Consider the following 24,258-nt stretch of genomic DNA (forward strand, 5'->3'; position numbering starts at 1 on the left):
GCTCCATAACGCAAATTTCTAATTGGCCAATTACATGTTAGCAAGTCAATGCATTTAGGCATGTAAACATGATCAAGACGATCTGCTGCAGTTCAAACCGAGCATCAGAAGAAAGGGGATTTAAGTGACTTTAAACGTGGCATGGTTGTTGGTGCCAGACGGGCTGGTCTGAGTATTTCAGAAACTGCTGATCTACTGTGATTTTCATGCACAACCATCTCTAGGGTTTACAGAGAATGGTCTGACATAGAGAAAATATCCAGTGAATGGCAGTTCTGTGGGCACAAATGCCTTGTTGATGCCAGAGGAGAATGGCCAGACTGGTTCCAGCTGATAGAAAGGCAACAGTAACTCAAATAAGCACTCGTTACAACCGAGGTCTGCAGAAGAGCATCTCTGAACACACAACACGTCCAACCTCGAGGTGGATGGGCTACAGCAGCAGAAGACCACACCGGGTGCCACTCCTGTCTGCTAAGAACAGGAAACTGAGGCTACAATTCACACAGGCTCACCAAAAATGGACAATAGAAGATTGGAGAAACATTGCCTGGTCTGATGTCTCGATTTCTGCTGTGACATTTGGATGGTCGGGTCAGAATTTGCCAACAAAAGAATTTGCGAGAAAGAATAGATCAATCCTGCCTTGTATCAACAGTTCAGGCTGCTGGTGGTGGTGTAATGGTGTAGGGAATATTTTCTTGGCACACTTTATGCCCATTAGTACCAACTGAGCATCATGTCAACAACACAGCCTACCTGAGTATTGTTGCTGACCATGTCCATCTCTTTATGACCACAGTGTCTCCATCTTCTGATGGCTACTTCCAGCAGGATAACACACCATGTCATAAAGCGTGAATAATGTTTCTTGAACATGACAATGAGTTCACTGTACTCAAATGGCCTCCACAGTCACCAGAGCTCAATCCAATAGAGCACATTTGGGATGTGGTGGAACGGGAAATTCACATCATGGATGTGCAGCCGACAAATCAGCAGCAACTGTGTAATGCTATCATGTTGATATGGAGTAAAATCTCTGAGGAATATTTCCAGTATCTTGTTGAATCTATGCCATGAAGGATTAAGGCAGTTCTGAAGGCAAAATGGGTCCAACCCAGTACTAGTAAGGTGTACCTAATAAAGTGGCCGGTAAGTGTATATTTCAAAAACAGAGATTTGAATAGGCATCTTTGGATATCTTACATTTCTTTGGATATAAAGTAAAGCCGCTGCACTGTTCAGCTCTATAGCCTGCTTAGGTGTTGGTACAAACGTGATTTGTTTTTCAATGTTTCCTGAATCTTAGGCTAAATAAACTAAATAAATATGCTTACTTAACAAAAGAAAACTTGCATAAACCTCAGGAACTCTATAAGAGAACATTTTAGTGGTTTTAAAAACCTTTACTTTTCCAAACCGCGGTAAACCTTGAAACCAGTTATCGTCCACTGCCTAGTCTCTTTGCTTTTCTCTGGTTTTCTCAGAGGAGCCCGGAGCCTTTATCACTGTGTGAAATGCATATGGCCGACAGCCAGAACAGCAGGGTCTTTGAGCGCAGCCCCACCACACATCTGCTATTGGTTTTGAAAACAGAGGGAGGCTGTGATGGGAAAATAGTTGTAGGAGGGAAAAAGGAGTTGTTGTTTGTGGGAGGAGAGCTGTGAATGGAGATGAGCAGATATACGCTGAAGCTCTTTGATTGCTGTAAGTGTGTTTGTGTCAAAATGTCTAATTCAGTGGTCAGGGTGTTGATGGTTTAGAACGATTTCAATCTTCTGTTGAACACAAAAGAGGATAATTTGAAAAATGTCAGACATCTGTGTTACGTCTCTTCCCCTTTTTGGTCTAGGGTTGGGGAAGGAAAATAACAAAGAAAATTAAAATTTAGAATTTGAGAATAAAAAAAGAAGACAAAATTAATGAATTGTGTATAAATTAAATAAACAAATTTTGAGGGAACACTTTAATCCTGCCTCAGAAATTTGAAACAACCACAAGAGTAAACTTAAATTATTTTATTATTTGGTTCTTAAAATCAATAAACAATAAATGAAGCATAAATATCAGGAGAAGGGTTAACCAAAACAACAAACAAAACAGGTCTAGCTCAGGAGGAGTACTAAATAACCTAATTTCAGGTAAAAGAAAAGAAATGAAACAACACAGGCTTTCCTCAACTCCCTTACTATCAATAAACACAGTCAAACAATTACAAAAATAAAAATGGCACCCTCTCCCTACAGCTTCAATTTTTAAATCAAAAAGTCAGACAAAGAAACAAAACAATTACCTTTTACGTACCACACACAAAAGAATATCTGTATTTAAATAACAACTCAGAAAACAGACACACTGCCTGTAAAATTACACAACGCAAAAACAAGCAAGTTTCTCAACACAGAGAAACTAAAATTGAACTCACTAGCCCATTAACTCCTTTTTACAATCAACCAGATAAACACCTACAACAATCACGAGTCTGGAGCAGGGGAGAAGTGAACCTCTCCGTAGTTCTTCTTCTTCTTCTTCCTGGTGTTTATTGGCGGTTCGCATTCTTATCAGAGCATTACCGCCACCTACTGTGGGTTATGGATCAGAGACTCACTTATTTTTATTTATTTATATATATATATATATATATATATATATATATATATATATATATATATATATATATATTTTTTTTTTTTACCTCTTGACTCTTCAAAACCCGAGCCTTCGATGTTGCTGCGTGTTCAGCTCCTCCATCTACAGCTCAGGTCCTTCACAGCCGAGACATAGAAAACATAGTAGATGAGAGGAGAAAGCTTAATATTGTTATAAATAAAATAATAATTAAGTTAATTAAATAAATATATTTAGACATTCTATATCCTATGTATTAACTGAGTTCTTTTTAAGAATTGAATCAACCATTTCTTTCCTTCCTGATATAAAAACTCTTTCAGTGTTATTTGTTCATCATTTATCTGTAGGTCATTAATTAACATATTTCTTTCCTCTGTGTATTTATTGCAACTAATGATTACATGTTCTACTGTCTCTCTTTCTCCGCATCCATCACACAACCCTGTTGGATGTTTTCCTATCATGTGTAATGTAGCGTTCAGCCCTGTATGTCCTATCCTTATTCTTGAAAGAATACAATCCTCCTTCCTGCTCCCCCATGATTTCAAAATCTGTCCTACCTTTGGTTGTATTGCATATAAATGTCTGCCTTTTTGTTCATTGTCCCAACTTATTTGCCACTTTTTGTGTATTCCCTTTTTAATTACTGATTTAAGTTCAGCCCTACTATACCTGATTTTCATTTCTATCCTCTCTTTTGCCATTACTGTTTTTGCTAATCTATCTGCTGCTTCATTGCCCTCAACTCCTGAATGTGCTGGTACCCATACAAACTCAACTATTTTGTTTTTCTGTTCTAAATTTTGTAATAATTGAAGAATTTCTATTATAATGTCCTGTCTAGTTTCCGATTTTTTAATATCCAGGCATAGTAACGCTGAAGTTGAATCAGAACATATTATCGACTTGTTTAGATCCATTTCATAAACTTTGTTGACTGCTAGCATAATTGCTAGCAGCTCTCCTGTAAATACTGACAAATGATTAGATATTCTTTTCCCTTCTAACACATCTAAACTTGGAATAATATATGCGATCCCCACCCGGCCACTTTGCGGATCTTTTGATGCATCTGTAAAAATGTGTGTATACTGATCATATTTTGTCCCGATATACTCTCTTGTTAGATATCCCTCTGTTAACTCATGTCCTTTTTCCTGTCTGTCTTTCAATAATTTGAGGTCTATTTTTGGTTGTGGTAATATCCATAAAGGTGTTGTTGGTAGAACTATTGATGGTATAATATTATATTCATTTAATTTCATTTCCTGCACTAATTCCTCAATAATCCAGTTAAAGCTATTAATTTTCTTTTTCCCATATTCCCAACATACCTCCATTAGTGTTTTTACAGGATGATTAACCTCTTGGCCTTTTGTTCTTGCCCAGTATGTCAATATCAGTTGTTTCCTTCTTAGTTGAATTGGCATTTCCCCCATCTCCACCTGCAAAGCTGGAACTGGAGAGGAAGGATATGCTCCGCAACAAATTCTAAGAGCTTGGGATTGTATTCTTTCAAGTTTTTCTAATTGTGACTTTGCTGCTGAATTGTATGCCACACAACCATAATCTAAAATTGCTCTGATCATTGTTACATAAATAGTTTTTAAAGCTAGTCTATCTGCTCCCCACTCACGCCCAGAAATACATCTCATTACATTCAAAATTCTTTTGCATTTCTCCTGCATCTTACTGATGTGATTACTCCATGTAGCTCTAGAATCTAACCACATACCTAAAAACCTGATCATTTTTACTTGTTCTAATTCTATATTATATATTTTCAGTTTTAGGTCAATACTACTTTTTTTGTTTGTAAAGAAAATATATTTGGTTTTTTCCACTGAAAATTTAAAACCCCATTTATTTGACCAGTTCTCAACTTTAATTAATGCTGTTTGCATTTTATTAACTATATGATCCACATTTCTGCCTCTTAACCATAGAGCTCCATCATCTGCAAACAGAGATTTATTGATATTTCTTTCTAAACTTGAAAAAACATCATTAATCATAATTAGAAATAACAAAGGACTTATAACACTGCCTTGTGGAGTACCATTTTCAATAATTCCTCTACTCGACACATCTTTCCCAATCTTTACTCTAATATATCTTTCAATTAAAAACTCTTTAATCCAATTAAATAGTCTACCACTTATTCCTATTTGGTTCAACTTAATTAACAGGCCCTCCTTCCATAGCATATCATATGCTTTCTCAATATCAAAGAAAACTGCCACTACTGTTTCCTTATTAGTTAACGCTTTCCTAATGTCTGTTTCTAAATTAATAACTGAGTCCATTGTACCTCTTCCACTTCTGAATCCACTTTGATAAGGGGAGAAAAAGTTATTTTTCTCCAAGTGATACCCAAGTCTGTCAGTGATCATTTTTTCCATTAATTTACACATGTGTGATGTTAGTGCTATTGGTCTATAGCTTAAAGGATTACTAGGGTCTTTACCTGATTTTTTTATGGGTATAATTAATGAATCCTTCCATTCTAGAGGCAATTTTCCTTCTTCCCACACCCTGTTATAAAATTCCAGAATTTTCCTTAGTGACTCTTCACTTAACTTTTTTAACATCACATAGCTTATATCGTCTTGTCCTGGAGTTGATGTCTTGGTGTATTTTAATGCCCTTTTCATTTCTGAAAAGGTGAACAAGACATCTAACGTACCTTCGGTAACTGTCCTTTTTTCCATTATATTACAATTCCCGGATAACACTCTTTCTCTCATATTCTTACTTTCATTTGTCAAGTTATTGGAGCTGTTTACTTTTAAGAACTCATTTTTAAACATTTCTGCTTTGTCTTTATCATTTACTGCATTCTTGCTTCCTACATTTAATACTGGGTATTCATATTCTCTTCTAATACCACTCATTTTTCTTATCATATTCCATACTTCCTCAACCGGAGTACTTTTCCCAATTTCATTACAAAACGATCTCCAATATTCTTTCTTCTTTTCTCTGATTATTTTCCTAGTTTCTGCCTGAGCTTTCTTATATTCTATCAAGTTTTGCAAGTTATGTGTTCTCTTTAGAATTTTAAATGCCTTCCTTTTTTTTCTTACTGCTATTGTACACTGGTCATTCCACCATGGGACCATTTTCCCTACTCTTTTTCCTGAACTCTTTGGAATACTTTCATTTGCTGCATGCCGAATTACATAACTTAACTCTGCATATAACCTTTCAATTTCAATATCTTCATTCATCTTAATTTTTTTCAACCCTTCTTCACTTATTTCTTTGAATTTCTCCCAATCAGCTTTCTCATACTTCCATTTTCCAGAATTACCTTTATTAACATTCTTATTCTCACTATTTATAATTGAACTAATAATAGGAAAATGGTCACTTCCAATTGAGCATTTCCTTATGACCTCCCATACTGTAATTCCACCCAGTGAATTTGACACAATTGTTAGGTCAAGTGCTGATTCTTTGCTTGTATTTACATCCATTCGTGTATATCCTCCATCATTCATGCATACCAAATTTTTCTTTTCTATAATCTCCTCTATTACCATACCATTTCTATCTGTTATTATTCCTCCCCATAGTGTATTATGTGCATTAAAATCACCACACCATATAACCCTTTCTTCATTTAGACCTTTAATTTCTTCCATACTATCCATTGTTAGTTTTTTACATGGGTTATAAAAATTTATTATTACATACTCTTTTATTCCATACCATATTTCTATCACTATATATTCCAGGTTTACTCCTTTTTCCAAAGTTCTATAAGGCATTCCTTCTTTTATAAACGTGACACAACCTCCACCTATACCTTCTTCCCTGTCCCTTCTTACACTTACATATCCCTTTAAAACAAAATCTAACCTTGAGTTCAACCAAGTTTCCTGAATACATATTACATTAGGTTTTTCTTTCATTTTACTTAAATATCCCTTAAACTCTTGTCCATTAGCACATAGACTTCTTGCATTCCATTGTAGGATTCTCAACATAACCCTACTAACCTATTCCTATCTCCTGACTCTCTTGAAAATCTGAACTGAGGCTTCTTCTTATATCATCACTCTTCAGACCCTTTATTTCCAGATACCTTTCTGCTGCTTTAATTATTATTTGTATCTTTTCTGTTCTTCTTTCTGTTTGGGCAGTGCAGTTAATTACTTCTACCATGAAGAGTACAAAATTTTTCTTGCTTACTAACGCCAAATCCTCTGATGACCTACTTTCACCAATTCTTTCTTCTCCTTCATTTTTCTTACCTGAATCCAATCTTACTGTTTCATTTGACTTCCTCTTTTCCCTCACCATCTTTACTGCTTCAGCGTAAGTTAGATTGTTTTTTTCTTTTTCCTGCTGAACTTCCACTGCCCTTTTTCTTGCCTCACAACCTCCATATGCAGCATTATGTCCTCCTCCACAGTTGCAACATCTCACCTCCACTCCTTCTTCACACTTTCCAAATTCGTGTTCCCCTCCACATCGCGCACATCTTATTTTTGATTTACATAAAGCTGCTGTGTGCCCATACCTCTGACAGTTGTAACATCTCATTGGAGGTGCATTGTATTCTATAACTGGGTAGCTGATGAATCCCATTCTGACTTTATCTGGCATTTCTCTTCCTTCAAATTTAATGCGCACCGACAGACTGTCCATTCTTCTTCCTTCTCTATTCATCTTCAATCTAACTGCGTCTATGACTTTACCTCCATCAAGATTCTTTTTTAATTCCTCCATTGTTACCCCAATAGGAACTCCTTTTATCACGCCAAATATCCATGAATTCTGACCTATGATCTTACTACTCGTAACAACCTTCTTCCCCACTGTTTTTACTTTCATTGCCTTATTTTTCTGTTCTTCGTTTTTGCACACAATCATTAACGCACCATCCTGAAGCACCTTTGCGAATGCGATTTCACCTACTTGTTTCTTTAATTCATGTGTCAACATCATTGGATTTATTCCTGAAACTCCCGTTTCTTCCTTGAATCTTAATATTATCCTAAATCCTAATTTGGCTTTTTCTCCAACCCCTTCCTCCTCACTCGCTAGCGAACTACTTTCCGATGCATCCTCCTTACCTTTTTTCCTTTTCCTAGATGCTTTTTTCCCGTATCGTCCTTCTATTTGTGTCCATCCTATATCCATATCATCCTCTTCCTCCTCTTCACCACTATTCTCTACTCTTAGAGTCTCCGATCCATTCCCAACTTTATTTTCTCGATTTCTATTCTTTGGATTATTTTGATTGTTTGAATTCGCCGCCATTACTCTGTCGACGTCATCAACCTTCCGCCTCCGGTCCAGTTTCCCCCTCTCCGTAGTTTGAGACGCACTGCTCTTTTGTAGCAGCAGCATTACTGCAGCACGCTCCAATGATGAGCACCACCTGGGCCCAATCAGCTCTTCCTAGTGAGCAGGCAGAGGGACACAGTGAAAGTAAAAGAGAAACACACAACATAACCACTCCCAATGGACAGTAAACACACAAATAAACAATAATAATAAATAAATACATCCAAGGGATGTAACATCTGTAACCATTGACTTCCACAGTATTTCACACTATGGAAGTCAATGGCTACACATTTTCAGCTTTCTTCAAAATATCCTGTTTTGTGTTCAACAAGTGAGAAACTCATAAAGGTTGGAAATAGGCAGGGGATGATAACCGGTTTCAAGGTTTACCGCCTTATTTTTAAAAGTCAAGGTGTTAAAACCTCTAAAATGTTTTGGTATACCGTTTCTAAGGTATATATAGAGAGTTTTTTTATAATAATAATAATTCATTTTATTTGTAAATGGCGCCTTTCTAGACACCCAAAGTCGCCTTGCAATAAGCATCAACAGCCAAGCTAAAACAAATTAAACATTGCTAAAACAATCATTGACCAAACAGGTTAAAACACAATAGCGAATATAAAAGAACATAATAAAAAACATGATAAAAAAAAATGTTATAGAAAAGCCTGCTTAAAAAGATGGGTCTTTATACGGGATTTAAAAGTGTGAAGACTATCACTGCTCCTTAATCTAGGGGAAGCGAGTTCCATAGCCGAGGAGCCATAGAGCTAAAGGATCTGTCTCCCATTGTGCTCAATCGAGTGCGAGGTGGTACCAGGGTGGAGATGTTGGCAGGGGTCTCAAACTCGCGGCCCGCGGGCCATTTGCCGCCCTCAGTGCAATATTTTGTGGCCCGCGCCGACCGCTGGGAGAGAGAGCGTTCCCCGCTCCGCTGATTCTATCCGTACACAGCGCGCTTGTCACTCAATGCGCGTTGTCGCGCGCGTACTCAAGAGCGGTGTTATCGCGCGCCTACTGAAGGGCGGGACCGAGGGTGTGTCGCGTCGCGGGGGCACTTTTGATCTTTTTGGAAGGGCACTTTCTATGCAAGACTAAAAAGGGCATGTGCTCTGCACAGGTTGAGCCCTATGTGTGCACGTGCCTGAGATTGTGTTGATATTATAGGTAGATACAGACTGGTACAGACTGATGTGACTGGAGTGGGGTGGGGGTGTTTTATTTATACATATATACGCCTTTTTTTAGGTGAGGGAATGGAAGTTTTGAGTGAGTTCCCCCACTTTTTTCCCTAGGACTTCAATAAGTCAAAGTACAGGTCTAGACTAATGATGATCATCTTCAAGCCATACTGAGGGTCTCAACTGCTTCCGCTCTAAAGCCAAATGTGGTTCAGATTTGTGAGAAGAAGCGCTGTCAAGTCTCTGGCAGCAAGGAGTAGGCAAAAGATGCCATGTTCAGAAGAACTGTTCATAATCTTCACTCAATGTTCTATTAATGTTCAGGACACTTCATGTTCAGAAGAAATGATTAAAACTGTTAATAATGACATTTGAGGACTTTTTTTTTTGTGAAATCCCTTATGCGGCCCAGCCTCACCCAGACTTTGCCTCCTGCGGCCCCCAGGTAAATTGAGTTTGAGACCCCTGATCTAAGGGTACGAAAAGGGGTGTAGATATGGAGAAGTTCAGTGAGATATTGAGGAGCGAGATTATGAAGTGCTGTGAAAGTTAGAAGTAATATTTTAAAATCAATACGATACTTTACTGGAAGCCAGGGAAGCTGATAGAGGAGTGGTGTGACATGTTCGTGAGATGGAGTTGTAGAGATGACACGAGCTGCATGGTTCTGAACCAGTTGGAGTTTACGGAGAAGTTTGGAAGAAAGTCCAGAAAGAAGTGCATTACAGTAGTCAAGACGTGAAGTAACTAATGCGTGGATAAGAATTGCTGTGTTGTTGGTTGTGAGAGAAGGGTGGAGATGAGTGATATTGCGCAGGTGTAAATTTGCACTATGTGTAATATTATTGATGTGACCTTCAAATAAGAGTGTGCTATCCAAGATGACGCCCAAACTCTTTACCTGCACAGAGGGAAAAATTGTGCTGTTATCAATGTCTATTGTGAAATGATCAGCTTTATCCAAAACGCTTTTAGTGCTGATGAGAAGGGCAAGTCACTGTTTAATTTTAAAAAGTTAGCTGGAAGCCAGATTTTTATTTCAGCTAGACATCTGCTCAAAGCAGGAGGAGGAAAAGAGAGAGGGTGCTCGCTGCAAAGCCATTTGAGGAGAGCTGAGCTCCAGAGAGGGGGAGCATGAGCTGTCGCTCCTCCTCCTGTAAGCTGTTTTAATGGGCACACCAACCCCACCCCTAACCCTACCCCCAATGACATCACTCGTAGAAGAAGTGCAAAAAAGGTGGAACTCAAGCTTAAGCTCCCCCTCGCTGGAGCTCAGCTCTCCTCAAATGGCTCTGCAGCGAGCACCACTTGGGAAAAGAACAGGAGGGCTTGGTGGACAGGTAGAGTTGAGTGTCGTCAGCATAACAGTGAAATTGTATGTTGTGTTTTCTGAAAATGTGAGGGATATGATAAATGAAAATTCTTTTGAATACCTTTTATTTTACTACAGTCATGGGTGTTGTAATGTAACATACCTTATGTGTAAAAACTACAGTAATTGAGTGATTTGTTTATATCACTGTTGTTGTATTACTACATGAATGAGTTGGTCAGTTGTGAACATTTGACATTTTTGCAACACAGTGCTTTCCCACACTTTAACCAGAAGAGGTCCTCATCCAGCTCTGATTTAGAAAGCTTCGAGTAAAGAACGTTTTTCCGATACAATTGAGTTGAGCACTTCACTGGTTCAGAAAGCTTTATTTTACTGTCACTAGCAAACAGGATTAAACAAATAAATAGGGATGGCTGACGTGAAACTGACGTTTCGACACACTGTCGAGATCCCGAAGCGCAAGTGTTTTGAAACACTGCACCGAAGCATGACCCGAAACACCCAAGTCACGTGACTAAAGTGTTTCGAAACACCTGGTCACGTGACTAAAGCGATTCAAAGCATCGATCAGCTTAGAAGCGTTTCGAGACCTGTCGAATTTTCATTTGACTGCCAGGGTCAGAAAAAAATGTCTGTCTTATACGGCCTTGTGGATTGTGCCTGTGCACGCTGTTACTGCGCTTCAAATGACTTTTGGGTTCAAATGCCGACTTGTACAAACACTCCAAAATCATGGTTTTATGTATTTTAATCATGTTTCTGTTTTATGCTGTAGTCGAGACAGGATAAAGCTGCGGATATGCCATTAAATTTAGCATTATTTTAGTAACATTGTAAAACAATAATTAATATTTTTACAGTACTGTGATGGTTGGGTTTAGGGTTTGGGTAGACGTTAATATAATACAATAAATGGGAAATTTAATTAATAAAATAAATAATTCTTGTTAATCTTTGGCAACAACTGTGTCTGATCTAGCAACAACCCTGTTTTATGACCAGAACAAGACAAATTTATTCAAAAAGTGTTTATTCGGATGTCAGACCAATGTTGAAACAAAATGATACAATAACAAAGCATTACCAACTGGTATTAAAGGATTTCAAAATAGCTGTATCAGCCTGGATTCGACCCCACTATCCCCGGATTGAAGTCGGAAACCGTAACCGCTCCACTACAACAGTTAAAGGTTCAACCCTACAAAGTGGGGTTTAATTCCTCAATTTGCTCAACTGTTCTTTTCTGAAGCTGTTCCAGTGCAATACATTAAAAAAAATGACCACTAGGTGTCACCGTAGAGTGGGGTTTCGAAGCTACGACACATTTGCTTCGACTGTTTCAGTGTTTCATGAAGCCTCGCTTTGCCCACCATTACAAATAAACAAGGCAAGGATCAAAAATAAGGCAAAACAAGACAAAGGAAACGCATTGTAGTGTCACTAAACAGATAACAAGACTCAGCAATGAGTGTCTCAAAGTGAGCTGTATATATGTGTGTGTAATCAGCACTTGAGCAGCATCAGCTGTGTGTTTGCAATCAGTCAGGATCAGGAACCGGTTGTGTGTGTGTTGCATGACTGAATATGTAGTCCATAAATGGCCGATTTGTAGTCCTTTAGCGATTTGCAGCTACTAGATCGCTGGTGATCATGAAAGTTATCATATTGTCAGAAACTTATACCGGCCCAATAGTGAGTACATGTTCATTTTTGAGTGAACTATCCCTTAAAATGTCAAAAGAACAGTCCAGAATCAGTTGATCTGCTATTCTGCAACTTATTTTCAACCCATTTACTACGTATTACTGTTTCTATTTGGGGTTTTACTGATTCAACTAACACATGTGGTATGTTATAAATAAATAAAGGTAATAATACTTAATCAGATCATTCAATAAAACATTACTGTCTGTGTCACACCATGCGCTCTATTCTGAACACACACACACACACACACACACACACACACACACACACACACACACACACACTCTCTTTCTTACATCCTTTGAAGTTTAATGGAGAATAAAGGGTGAATGAAAGGATTCATGAGAACAGAGACTCCTTTGACCAAGAGCTTTCAGTGTCCCTGACTTTATGACCCTCAGCATGAAAGAACAGCGTCCTAATTAGACAACAGCTGTTCATCCAGTTGAAGTCAGAATTATTAGCCCCCCTGCATATACAATTTTGGTTTACGGAGAGAAGATTTTTTAAAACACATTTCTAAATATAATAGTTTTAATAACTCATCTCTAATAACTGGTTTATTTTATCTTTGCCATAATAATATTTCACTAGATATTTTTCAAGATGCTAGTATTCAGCTAAAGTGACATTATAAGGGCACCTATAATGAAAATCATCTTTTGTAAGTGGTTTGGACAGAACTGTGTGCAGGTATAGTGAGTCCACTGTCATAATGGGGGATGTAAACACAATAAGTCTCTATTTTGAAATTTCCTGACTAGGGATGCTCATTTTGGTTTATTTTACCAACCAACAACCACAACTCATTAACCGAATGATAAACAGAGGAATATTAAAATATTATTTAATTAAAAAAAATACTTTATATTTTATATATATTTTAACACGCGAACAACATACAGAACATAACAGAATATCTCCACGCACCTGCACATTCCTGACAGGATCAAAAACAAAGAATAAACTCAATAAAAATAATAGAATAACAGGCCTGCCCTAGATATTTTTCACTTAAATAACAAAATTAGATTACAAAACGAAAACACTGACTGAATCCTTTGTAAGAACCGCCATAGGCTTGTTTGTCCGATAGTTTTTTTTCTTCCGTCAAATTAAAATATCAGACTATTAAATCGATCGCTCCACTGAAAATGTGCATTTAATTAATGTTTGGTTGTTATTATTATGTCACAAAACTCCTTTTAACATTTTAATAGAAGTCATTAGTTTAAATAATATGTCATAATGACTTATTTCCTCCGAGACTTAGGGCTCGTATTTTGACTGTGTAAAGTATATACCACTTTGTAAAGTACAGGCTACTATAGTATATAACAATTTTGTTGTTTACGTATGATATTGCATAAATTTACATACATGTTTTATAAGCTATAAATTGAACGCTTCAGATAGGGGCGGAGTTATCATTATGAAAAAGTCAAGAAAATGATTGGATTTGTTTGATTCGTAGATTATGTAGGCTATTTAAAAAATTATATTAAATAAAAACTATAAATAACAAATTTTCTAAATGGAAATAAGGTTGGTTTGTTGGTCGTCAGTGGTAACAAATTACAAATACTCCAATTACTGTTATTGAGTAGTTTTTATTAAATAGAATTTTGTAGTTTTAGTAAATTTAATTACATTTTTTTTATTATATATTTACATTTTATTTAAATTTTTTTTTTTCTATTCCTGATGCTTAACACTTTGATTTTAATCAAGAGCTCAAAGAGATCTGAGGCTCAACTGATTGTGAACGCCTGAAACGTCTGAGTACATAAGCAGCAATCATTAAACCGAAGAAGGCTCACATCCAAAACGTTTGTTTTACTTTTCTCCTGAGAGTGTTGACCTTCTTTGGAACTTGTCAATTGCAAAAAAACAAAAACTACTTTGGATGTTAATAATGCATTAGTAAATGGTTAATAAATGCTGTACAATTATTGTTCATTATTAATTCATGTTAGTAAATACATCAACTATCATTAACTAATGAAACCTTATTGGGTTCTCAACTCGCTTAACAAAACAACATTCTTTACTTGTCTAGAAAATGCTTCTTCATATATATATATATATTTGGTTATTTGGTTGAGAAATAAGAGAAAAACACTAAGTAAGAAAAGTATATTGAGGGGCGTCTGACACCCGCATAAAGCCCTCTGAGCTAGAAATCTGAGCCCAGATCAAAGTGCCTGGAGCCGACGGAGCGTGGCTGAGACTCGGCCATCATGATGACAGAAATCACTGGCAGACTCTGATAGATCACTCATCCACTAACACAGCCTTTGTTCTTCAGCCGGCTGTCAGACAGCAGGTTCTGCATGACGCAGAGAGATTGCTTGCACAGTTGGATGTGTTTGCTTACAAAAGATGTGATTTAGTAGAAGGAGAAAGATTTTATAGATGCGTCATAGATTGACTTCTGGAAAACATTATAAGCATTTAACCTGTTTTTTACATGCATTTTTTATTCCTCTTTCCTTTTTGGGCTTATTGGAACCTAATTAGAATAAAACCCAAGGATCATCTTTTGATATGATGCACTTTTAGAGAAAAATTATGTCCATATATGTGGACTCGTGGTCCGAATTTACATAGAACACTTTTCCCTGACTGTTTTGTAATGAATATTTAACATTTTTTGAACATGTTTTGACTATCAGAGAGTAAAAACAAATTTTTTTCCCATTTTGGACAGTAAAAAATAATGTTTGGGACATTTCATATGCTGCAAAACAGTTGCAGGATGAGACTGTATGTCTGTAATATAAAACACGTATTTTAAATAGCCACTTAAAAGCTAAAATGTGCTGTCCACGTATGTGGCCACTAAGCCCTAGGAGGTTAAAGGGAACCTGTGATGAAAATGATCTTCTGTAGGCTGTTGGACAGAACTGTGTGTAGGTATAGTGTCCACAGTCTTACTGGAGTGATAAAAACGCAATACTCTATTTTAAAATGTACTGACGTTAAAATAGGACCCGCCGTAACATGATGGAGTAGGAGAGCGGTTTTCCCCAACCACCGATGTTGATTGATGTAAGTGATCTGGTCAGAGTCTTGAGATTATAATTTAAAAGACCCGGCTAGAGCAATCTCCATTTAATGATTCAGCTGATCCAGTCAGAGTGTATTTCACGTTAAAGATACACTGATTTAGATGAGCGAGGCAGTGGCGCAGTAGTGCTGTCGCCTTACAGCAAGAAGGTCGCTGGTTGGAACCTCGGCTCAGTTGGCGTTTCTGTGTGGAGTTTGCATGTTCTCCCTGCCTTCGCGTGGGTTTCCTCCGGGTGCTCCGGTTTCCCCCACAGTCCAAAGACATGCGGTACAGGTGAATTGGGTAGGCTAAATTGTCCGTAGTGTATGAGTGTGTGTGTGAATGTGTTTGTGGATGTTTGCCAAAGATGGGTCGCAGCTGGAAGGGCATCCGCTGCGTAAAAACTTGCTGGATAAGTTGGCGATTCATTCCACTGTGGCGACCCCGGATTAATAAAGAGACTAAGCCGACAAGAAAATGAATGAATGAATGATTTAGATGCAACCCAACCTCATTCTGGAAACGTAGCCCCGCGGATGTTTCTGGAGACCGCGATTTACGTGGCCGGAGGTACGTAAAGGCCGCGTTTGGTTTTTTTCAAGCGAACGCTGCGGGGCGGTGTGGCACCGCTTCGCCCCTTCTCTTCGCGCTAGCCAGCCAACGGCTCGCCTCCGAGTGGAGGGCTTTCCCGATGCAATCAGTTTGTCCGCTTAGCTCACAGCGTTGCGTCGGCGGAGCGGAGGCCCCGGACGAGGAGGAGGAGGAGCCGGCCGCGGTGGACGACGACCAGGATCGAGTCCGGGGAACAGCAGGTTCCGGAAATCAGGTAAGGCGAAAAACGGAATCTGAAAAATAAGGGCGAGAACGCGGCGGGATCCAAAAACGTGGTCGAAATCGAAGACGAGGGCTTTTGCGAACCGTCGCTCGGGTTTAGGGAAGGAGGAGGAAGAGGAGGGCGGCCGAGTCGGCCGAGTCGGCCGATCCGGCGGCTTTTTGCGCGAGAACGGCGCGGGCGCGAACAGCGCGTGCTCCCGAGAGGTGCCCGAGACGCGAAAAAGCACGCACAGCGGCCTCTCGCGGATCCGCGAAAACAAAAACCGCTCGAATACGTACCTCTCGGGACGTAAATCGCGGTCCGCAGAAACATCCGCGGGGCTACGTTTCCACAATGAGCCCGGGTTGTTTAGATGAGTAGGTCAGAACAAGTCTCCAGGTAAGGATTCACTGATTCAAGTGATCCAGTCAGAGCAAGTCTTTGTTTAATGTTGGTCTTCTTATAGGATAAGAAAACTCCCGCTATGAATAATGAAAAACCGATGCGCCCTCACTCCACTAGCAGATTCGCGATACGTCACTGATTTTAAACCTGCCCCAAAAGTTTTCCCCACAATTAAAGTTGACAGGTGCTAACGTTGTCTTAACTGATGCTCAACACTCACAAATCTGTCAACATCTTAAAAAAGGTACTCCAAGGTGTCTTGAACCTTTAATGATTGGCAGATTCATGAAATTACAGCAAATATCTAGTCAACGTTTTTCTGATTTGCCAGTTTTCACAGAGACAGTACAGCTTTTTTAAATCATCAGTTGTAGTTTTCAGCATGTGATTTAACTTTCTCACAAAATAAACATTTATTGATGACCAGTTTTAAGACTTCTTTTGTACTTTTAATGCATAAAAAGATAAGGAGTACATTTGATATGTTTCTCTGCTGTGAAGCACATGTGCAGTGGTGTTTAATGCTGGAATAACAGGGACAGAGTGGAGTCAGGAAGGATCGCAGATGATGTTGAGCTGTTTTGTCATGGAGTTTAATTCACTTCCTCCCTCTGAAACCAGCACTGCGATGTGTCTGGAAACAATTGAGTTTAAGACCACAGGAGTGCAAAGAATGAACTGCCTTTTTTTCCCCCCTCGTTCCTGCTGAATTCATTACGGGGGCCGCTTCTCCAGCTCAAAAACAGCTTTTCTACACAAATTCTATACCAGGGCTGGCCAACCCTGTTCCTGGAGAGCCACCTTCCTGCAGATTTCAGTTGCAACCCATATCAAACACACCTGCCTGTAATTATCACGTGGTGTTCAGCTCCTAATTAATTGGTTCAGGTGTGTTTGATATGGGTTGCAACTGAAATCTTCAGGAAGGTGGCTCTCCAGGAGCAGGGTTGGCCACCCCTGTTTTATACAATCTGACTAAGCCATGCAAAGGAGCATAGATCATGTTTGTCGATCTGTCATTTTACAGATGTTGATCCTCTAAAGCAGGGGTTTCCGAACTTTTCAGCCCCCCAAATAACAATGTCAGTGTGCTCGCAACCTCCAATATCTTCTGAGGTGGTTATTAATATGAAAACCGGCGCACAATAGGCCCATCATTTAATTGTGAAGAACGCCACTCGGAGATCATCCTCCATGTTCAGCTGTGCTCTGTATTTATTTTTAATGTATGTGAGTGAGGTAAAGGTGTCAGAAAGTTTAACCTGGTGGCATAAAATCAAAGTGCTGTGTCTTTAATATATCGTGATCGCAAAAAATCAAAAGGCTGATGGCTTTTTATTTGCTTGTTGTCTTTTTTTATTGGAACTATTTGTTCTTCATTAGTCACCAATATTATTACTTTTAGCTGGTGAGATGTTTCCTTTTTCTTCTTCTTTTATTTCACCTCCATCTATCCATTGATTTATTTACCTATTTTTATTTTTTATTTTTTAGGATTACTATAAATTCTTTATTATTATTTTGCGCTTATAAATTCTTGAATTTATTTATTTGGTAAATACTTAGTTAACCAATTTGCTACTGTTGTTTATGATTTGATTTTAGACTATAACCCATTGTACATTCTTTTTTAAATCTTCATTCATTCATTTTCTTGTCGGCTTAGTCCCTTTATTAATCCAGGGTCGCCACAGTGGAATGAACCGCCAACTTATCCAGCAAGTTTTTACGCAGTGGATGCCCTTCCAGCCGCAACCCATCTCTGGGAAACATCCACACACACACACACACACACACACACACACACTTATACACTACAGACAATTTAACCTACCCAATTCACCTGCACCGCATGTCTTTTGGACTGTGGGGGAAACCGGAGCACCCGGAGGAAACCCATGCGAACGCAGGGAGAACATTCAAACCGAGGCTCGAACCAGCGACCTTCTTGCTGAGAGGCTACAGCACTACCTACTGCGCCACTGCTTCGCCCTTTGTAAATCTTGCCTCTGATTAGTAGTGATGGAAAGTTCGGATCATTTTACTGACTCAATCTTTGAGTCTCGTTCACCGAGATGAACGAATCTTTTTCCGAGTCATTTCGTTCATTTGGTTCAATTTGCCAAAATATTATTAAAATGTTACAAATTGCTTCCAAACTCATCTACAACTAGCCCAAAATGTTGATCACACAACAAATAAGTCATAAATAGAAAACTATAAGAAGGAGAAAATAATATTTCAATGTTTACCTGGTCTTTTGTCTATGAAGGTATTGTTGTCTCTTTGCTCAGGTCACCTCTTCATGTCTTCAAATGTCAGTGGTTCGTTCACGTTACACTGACAGTCACATATAATCTTAACCAATGTACACAGTCTGAGCTGATAGGAGCCATGATAATTAGTTCACCTTTTGAGTCTTCTGGTTCTTGAGTCGTTCATTCATCACGTGACAGAATACTCAAACCCGATAGAGGACTCGAGAGATGAACGGATCAATTCTTTTTCCGGCTCTAAACGCATATGATTGGCCCGTGATGAACGAATGACCCAGACCTGATAGAGAACTCGAGAGATGAACAGATCAATTCTTTTTCCGGCTCTAAACGCATATGATTGGCTTCTGCCTTTCCTCAATGAGCGACTCAAAAGACTTGAAATGAACGATACTACCTGCACAAACGAATCACTCCCTGAGAGGACTCGTAGTTCCCGAGTTATATTGAAGATTCGTTCAAAATGAACGAATCGTTCAAGAACAACCCATCACTACTGATTATATCTCTGAAAGCACATTGTACATTCATTTTGATAACTTTAAATAAACATTTCACCTAAAAACAACAACAACAAAAAAAACAATCATAAAAAATTACGGGGACACAAACTGGATTTAGAAAATTGTTGAAAAGTGTCACCAGTGGAGATGACGTCCCTGCTCTGCTTTGCAGTGTAATCTAATTCTAACACTCTACACTGCACACAATAGCTGTTGTCTTTGGATGTGCCGTGTTTTAATGATCTGCTTTTGCCTCTTTAACTCTAGGATCTGTGTGTTAGAGAAGCAGAAGAGGATCATCTGTCAGATCATTACTGTTCCCTGCAGGGTAAGTCCAGCGCTGAGACCAAACTCATTCACAAACAGCTCCTTTGTCTTTTAAACATATACAGACGAATCCAGTCACTGATTTCAATAAAAGCAACTTCATGGCCTGAAAGGATTGCTTTTTGGTTCCACTTATATTAAGTGACCTTAATATGTACTGACACTGAAATTAATAATTTGGTGCTGTGTACTTAATGTGTAAATACGTTTTTTTTACATTGTACTGATGGCTACCTGCATGGAAATACATCTGTAATTGATTTCTGTAGCTACATTTATAATTACACTGTTGACCATCTCTTACACTTTACCCACCCTTAAACCTACCCACACCACCAAACCAGACCCCTATCCCACCTCTAGTGTTCTGGAATATATTATAAACACATTAAGTACATTGTATTTGCATCTAAATATAAATACATTGTAGTTAAGGCTACTAAATATAAAGTGCGCCTGTTTTATTTCCTAATGTAATAAGATAGTTCACCCTACAATGAACATCTGTTTAAGGGATAGATCACCCAATATTGAGTATTCATAATTGAGTATTCATAATTTACCAACCCAGGCTCATTCTGAAAACGTAGTCCAGCGTACATTTCTGGAGACCGCGAAATAGGTCCCGGGAGGTACGTATGGCTGCATTTCATTTTTTTAAGTGAACGCTACGGGGCTGTGTGCTTACCTCCGTATGGAGGGCTTTCCCGCTGCAATCAGTTTGTCCGGTCAGCTCATCGTGTGCGTCGGCGGACTTCAGATGCAGAGAGGAGGAGTTGACAAAGGCATCCGGGTTCAAGTCTGGGGAAGAGCGGTTCCAGAAATCAGGTAAGACAAAAACAGAATCCAAAAAATAAAGTTCATAACAGGGTGAGAACGTGGTGAAATCTGAAAAGGTGGTTAAAAAAATAAAAACAGACGAGGGCTTTTCTTTTTATAGACGGCTTTTCTAAATTGTTGCTCGGGTTTAGGGAAGTGAGCGGGCGGGCGGGTCAATCGGTAAAACTGGTTGGGTTCAGGGAAGGATGAGGCTGGGTCAGCCGATTGGTCGGTCGCGCAGTCAATCATTCGGTTAGTCAGAAGCCTCTGGTGGGTTGACGCGAGAACAGCGCGTGCGCGAACAGCACTCGCGAGAGACATTCGAGATACGAAAAAGTGCACACAGCGGTCTCTCGCGGATTCGCTAAAACAAAAACTGCACAAATACGTACCTCCCAGGACGTATTTCGCGGTCTCCAGAAACGTCCGCTGGACTACGTTTTCAGAATGAGCCTGGGTTGTAATTTACACATCCTGCATTTGTTGCAAACCTGTTTAGATTTTATTGATTTCTGTTGAGCACAAAGAAAGAAATACTTGAGAAATACCTGATTTGACAAGAATGTTGACAAAAAAAAACATTGACTACATTAGTGTCTACTATGGATGTCAATGACAAGCTTTCTCCAGAATATCTTCTTTTGTGTTCAGCAGAAATAAATAAATAAACAAGTTTAGAACCACTTGAGTGTGAGTAAATAGTAAGAGGTTTCATTTTTGGGTGAACTATCCCTTTAAATTGCTCATCCTCAACACAGCAAGACTCTTTTCTTCAGTTGAACGTTTAAGCTTTTTTAGCTGAGAGTGTGGCCCTTGGTTCATGGTGGTTACTACTGTCATAGAGAAAATCAAAAATAAATATATACAGGCAACACAAAATTAATACTTGTGGCTTTTGGTGATATCTTAAGGAAGTCAATTTGGTCCATGCAAGCAAATGAACATAACTTACACTCTTTTCTGCAATGTGATTCTTTTAGATCGTGAACAAATATCTGATTTGCTAGTTGTGGATTAAAGGTGGTGATGCTACTCATAATGCTTGGTTCTTGCACAGACAGAACACATGGTTTTTTGCTCCAAGGTGAAAACCCTTCTCAGTGTTTGTGCTGCAAATCTCCTCTTACTATAAAACACATTTTACTGGACTGTGCTGCTTTACTGATTCCAGAAGGACTTTTTTTATGAAATGAACTCTTTTAAGGACATTTTTAACGTATTAACACAAAAAATCTTATTTAATTTATGTTTTATTTTGTTTGTTGATTTTTAAATTGTATATTTATTGTTGAAAGATTCCTGCCATGAAAATAGCCTTGGTTGCTGACATGGCATTAAATAAAAAATACATTACATTACTTGCACAGACAGACCATTTCACCTTCATAAGACGTCATACTTTTGATTTCATTGAATCACAAATGACTAGCGGTTTAGGGTTTTAGCTAAAAATATTCAATCTTCTACTGAAAAAAGTTACCTATGTCTTTAGATTGGAAAATTAAGTTGTCTTTGTGAAATTTTTAACATGAATATTATTGTATTTTTCTTTAGTAACTCTTCCACCACAGAGATTATTGGAGACTTCTGAATCTTTGCATTCTTGTCCTGAAAACGGGCGACAGCATCCGCAGAAAGACACAGTGAGGAGAAGTGGGAAGACTGATGTAAGTGTGTTTTATTAAAAAAGTTTTATTCTATACTGTGAATATCAGGGTTAAAGACTTATTAATTAGATTCTAAAGCTAGGATTTGGCAGGAATAGTTTTTTTAAAACACTTTTTTTTTCTCACCAGTTTGTTTCACACTGTAAAATTGTGAAATATTTATAACATTTAATAAAACATAAATTTAACTTAAATTTATTTCTGTCAGCAAGAGTGGATGATTACACTGTATGATTTGGACATTTTTGGCATTGGTGCTCCAGTCTTTAGTGTCACATGGTCCATGAGAAATCATTCTAATATGATTCATTCATTCATTCATTTTCTTTTCGGCTTATTCCCTTTATTGATCTGGGGTCGCCACAGCAGAATGAACCACCAACTTATTCAGCATATGTTTTACAGAGCACATACAAACTCCACACAGAAATGCCAACTGACCCAGCCGAGGCTCAAACCAGCAACCTTCTTGCTGTGAGGCGACAGCACTACCTACTGCACCACTGCGTCGCCCCTAATATGATCCACTGCTCAAGAATTTCTGTTTAATTATAAATAGAATAAAAAACTAATTTTGGAAGACATTATACTTTGTCATTTTTGGTAGAATAAAAAATTAATTAAGCAGCATTTATTTTGTAATATTTAAAAAAAACAATTTAATTCATCTGTTAAATTAAAGTTTTAAATGAAAATGGGTAACTTTGAATAATGATTTTCAATGTGTGCGTTGTGTTCTTCTTGAATTAAACTGATTGTAAATGCTTTCTCTTAATTCTTGCCTGTTGACATTAGGAAAAGGAGTGTAATGTGTCCATCACGGATGAAAATCAGCAAGAGTGGATGATTACACTGTATGATTTGGACATTTTTGGCATTGCTGCTCCAGCCTTTAGTGTCACATGGTCCATAAGAAATCATTCTAATATGATCAATTCATTCATTCATTTTCTTGTCGGCTTAGTCCCTTTATTAATCTGGGGTCGCCACAGCGGAATGAACCACCAACTTATCCAGCATACGTTTTACAGAGCACATACAAACTCCACACAGAAATGCCAACTGACCCAGCCGAGGCTCAAACCAGCAACCTTCTTCCTGTGAGGCGACAGCACTACCTACTGCACCACTGCGTCGCCCCTAATATGATCCACTGCTCAAGAATTTCAGTTTAATTATAAATAGAATAAAAAACTAATTTTGGAAGACATTATACTTTGTCATTTTTGGTAGAATAAAAAATAAATAAAGCAGCATTTATTTTGTAATATTTAAAAAAATCTATTTAATTCATCTGTTAAATTAAAGTTCTAAATAAAAATAGGTAATTTTGAGTAATGGTTTTAAATGTGTGTGTTGCGTTCTTCTTGAATTAAACTGATTGTAAATGCTTTCCCTTAATTCTTGCTCTGTCGACATTAGGAAAAGGAGTGTAATGTGTCCATCCCGGATGAAAATCGTCAAGAGTGGATGATTACACTGTATGGTTTGGACAACAGTGGGAAAATAACCAAAGAGGTAAAGCTTAGTATTGACAGGGCACATATGGCTGTAGTTAAAATGATCAGCCCTCCTGTGAAACTTGTATTTTTTTAATTTAAATATATTTAAGTTATGTTTAACAGAGCAAGTATTTCATATAATATTTTTTCTTCTGGAGAAATTCTTATTTGTTTAATTCGGCTAGGATAAAAGCAGTTTTAATTTTTTTTTTTAAACAATTTTAAGGTCAAAATTATTAGCCCCTTTAAGAAGTATTGTTTCCGATTAGCTACAGAACAACCTACTGTTGTCTAATGACTTGCTTATTAAACTAACTAGCGCAATTAACCTAGTTAAGCCTTTAAATGTCACTTTAAGCTGAAAAATAACTAAAAAAATATTATTTACTGTCATAATAGAGTTAGCTAATAGCTAACTCTAAAAGCTAATATTATTGTTGCTACTTTATATTCATAAACACATCATTAAGATATTGATTTTTTCTTTGTTGCAGAATAAATTGAGCTTGATGCAGACGATCTGTGAGCTGGTTGAAGCTTCAGTCAAACAGCTGGTGCTCAGCAATGGCACAACCCTGCGTGTGAAGCTGAGCGTCACTCCACTGACCAGCAGAAAAACATACAGGAAAGGTGAGCATTAAAGGGGACCTATTATGCAACAATCACTTATATTAGGGGTTTAAACACAGTTGTGTCTATATTTTATAATTACACTTGATAAAAACAGACCGCAG

At 38.1% G+C, this 24,258-nt stretch overlaps 2 protein-coding genes across 6 annotated transcripts in view; one reads left to right on the plus strand and one right to left on the minus strand.

Annotated features, from left to right (window-relative positions):
• ppt1 (palmitoyl-protein thioesterase 1 (ceroid-lipofuscinosis, neuronal 1, infantile)) overlaps nucleotides 1-24,258 on the minus strand; it is an 847,627-nt gene that overhangs the window by 281,470 nt on the left and 541,899 nt on the right. The window lies entirely within an intron of this gene.
• Nucleotides 1-24,258, plus strand: part of LOC100500933 — a 35,063-nt gene that overhangs the window by 4,070 nt on the left and 6,735 nt on the right. For 2 of the 5 annotated variants that reach the window (XR_015515658.2, XM_087293842.2), the window contains exons 4-8: nucleotides 19,477-19,537; nucleotides 21,910-22,022; nucleotides 23,054-23,122; nucleotides 23,445-23,540; nucleotides 24,019-24,154. Coding sequence is in view for 3 of the 5 variants with exons in the window: in XM_087293842.2 (XP_087149968.2) it covers nucleotides 19,477-19,537; nucleotides 21,910-22,022; nucleotides 23,054-23,122; nucleotides 23,445-23,540; nucleotides 24,019-24,154 (475 nt within the window). In the remaining 2 variants the exon portion in view is untranslated. 5 annotated transcript variants of the gene reach the window in all.

The sequence above is a fragment of the Danio rerio genome, chromosome 19, assembly GCF_052040795.2.
Source record: "Danio rerio strain M-AB ecotype USA chromosome 19, GRCz13ab, whole genome shotgun sequence".
In the NCBI taxonomy this organism is placed as follows: Eukaryota; Metazoa; Chordata; class Actinopteri; order Cypriniformes; family Danionidae; genus Danio; species Danio rerio.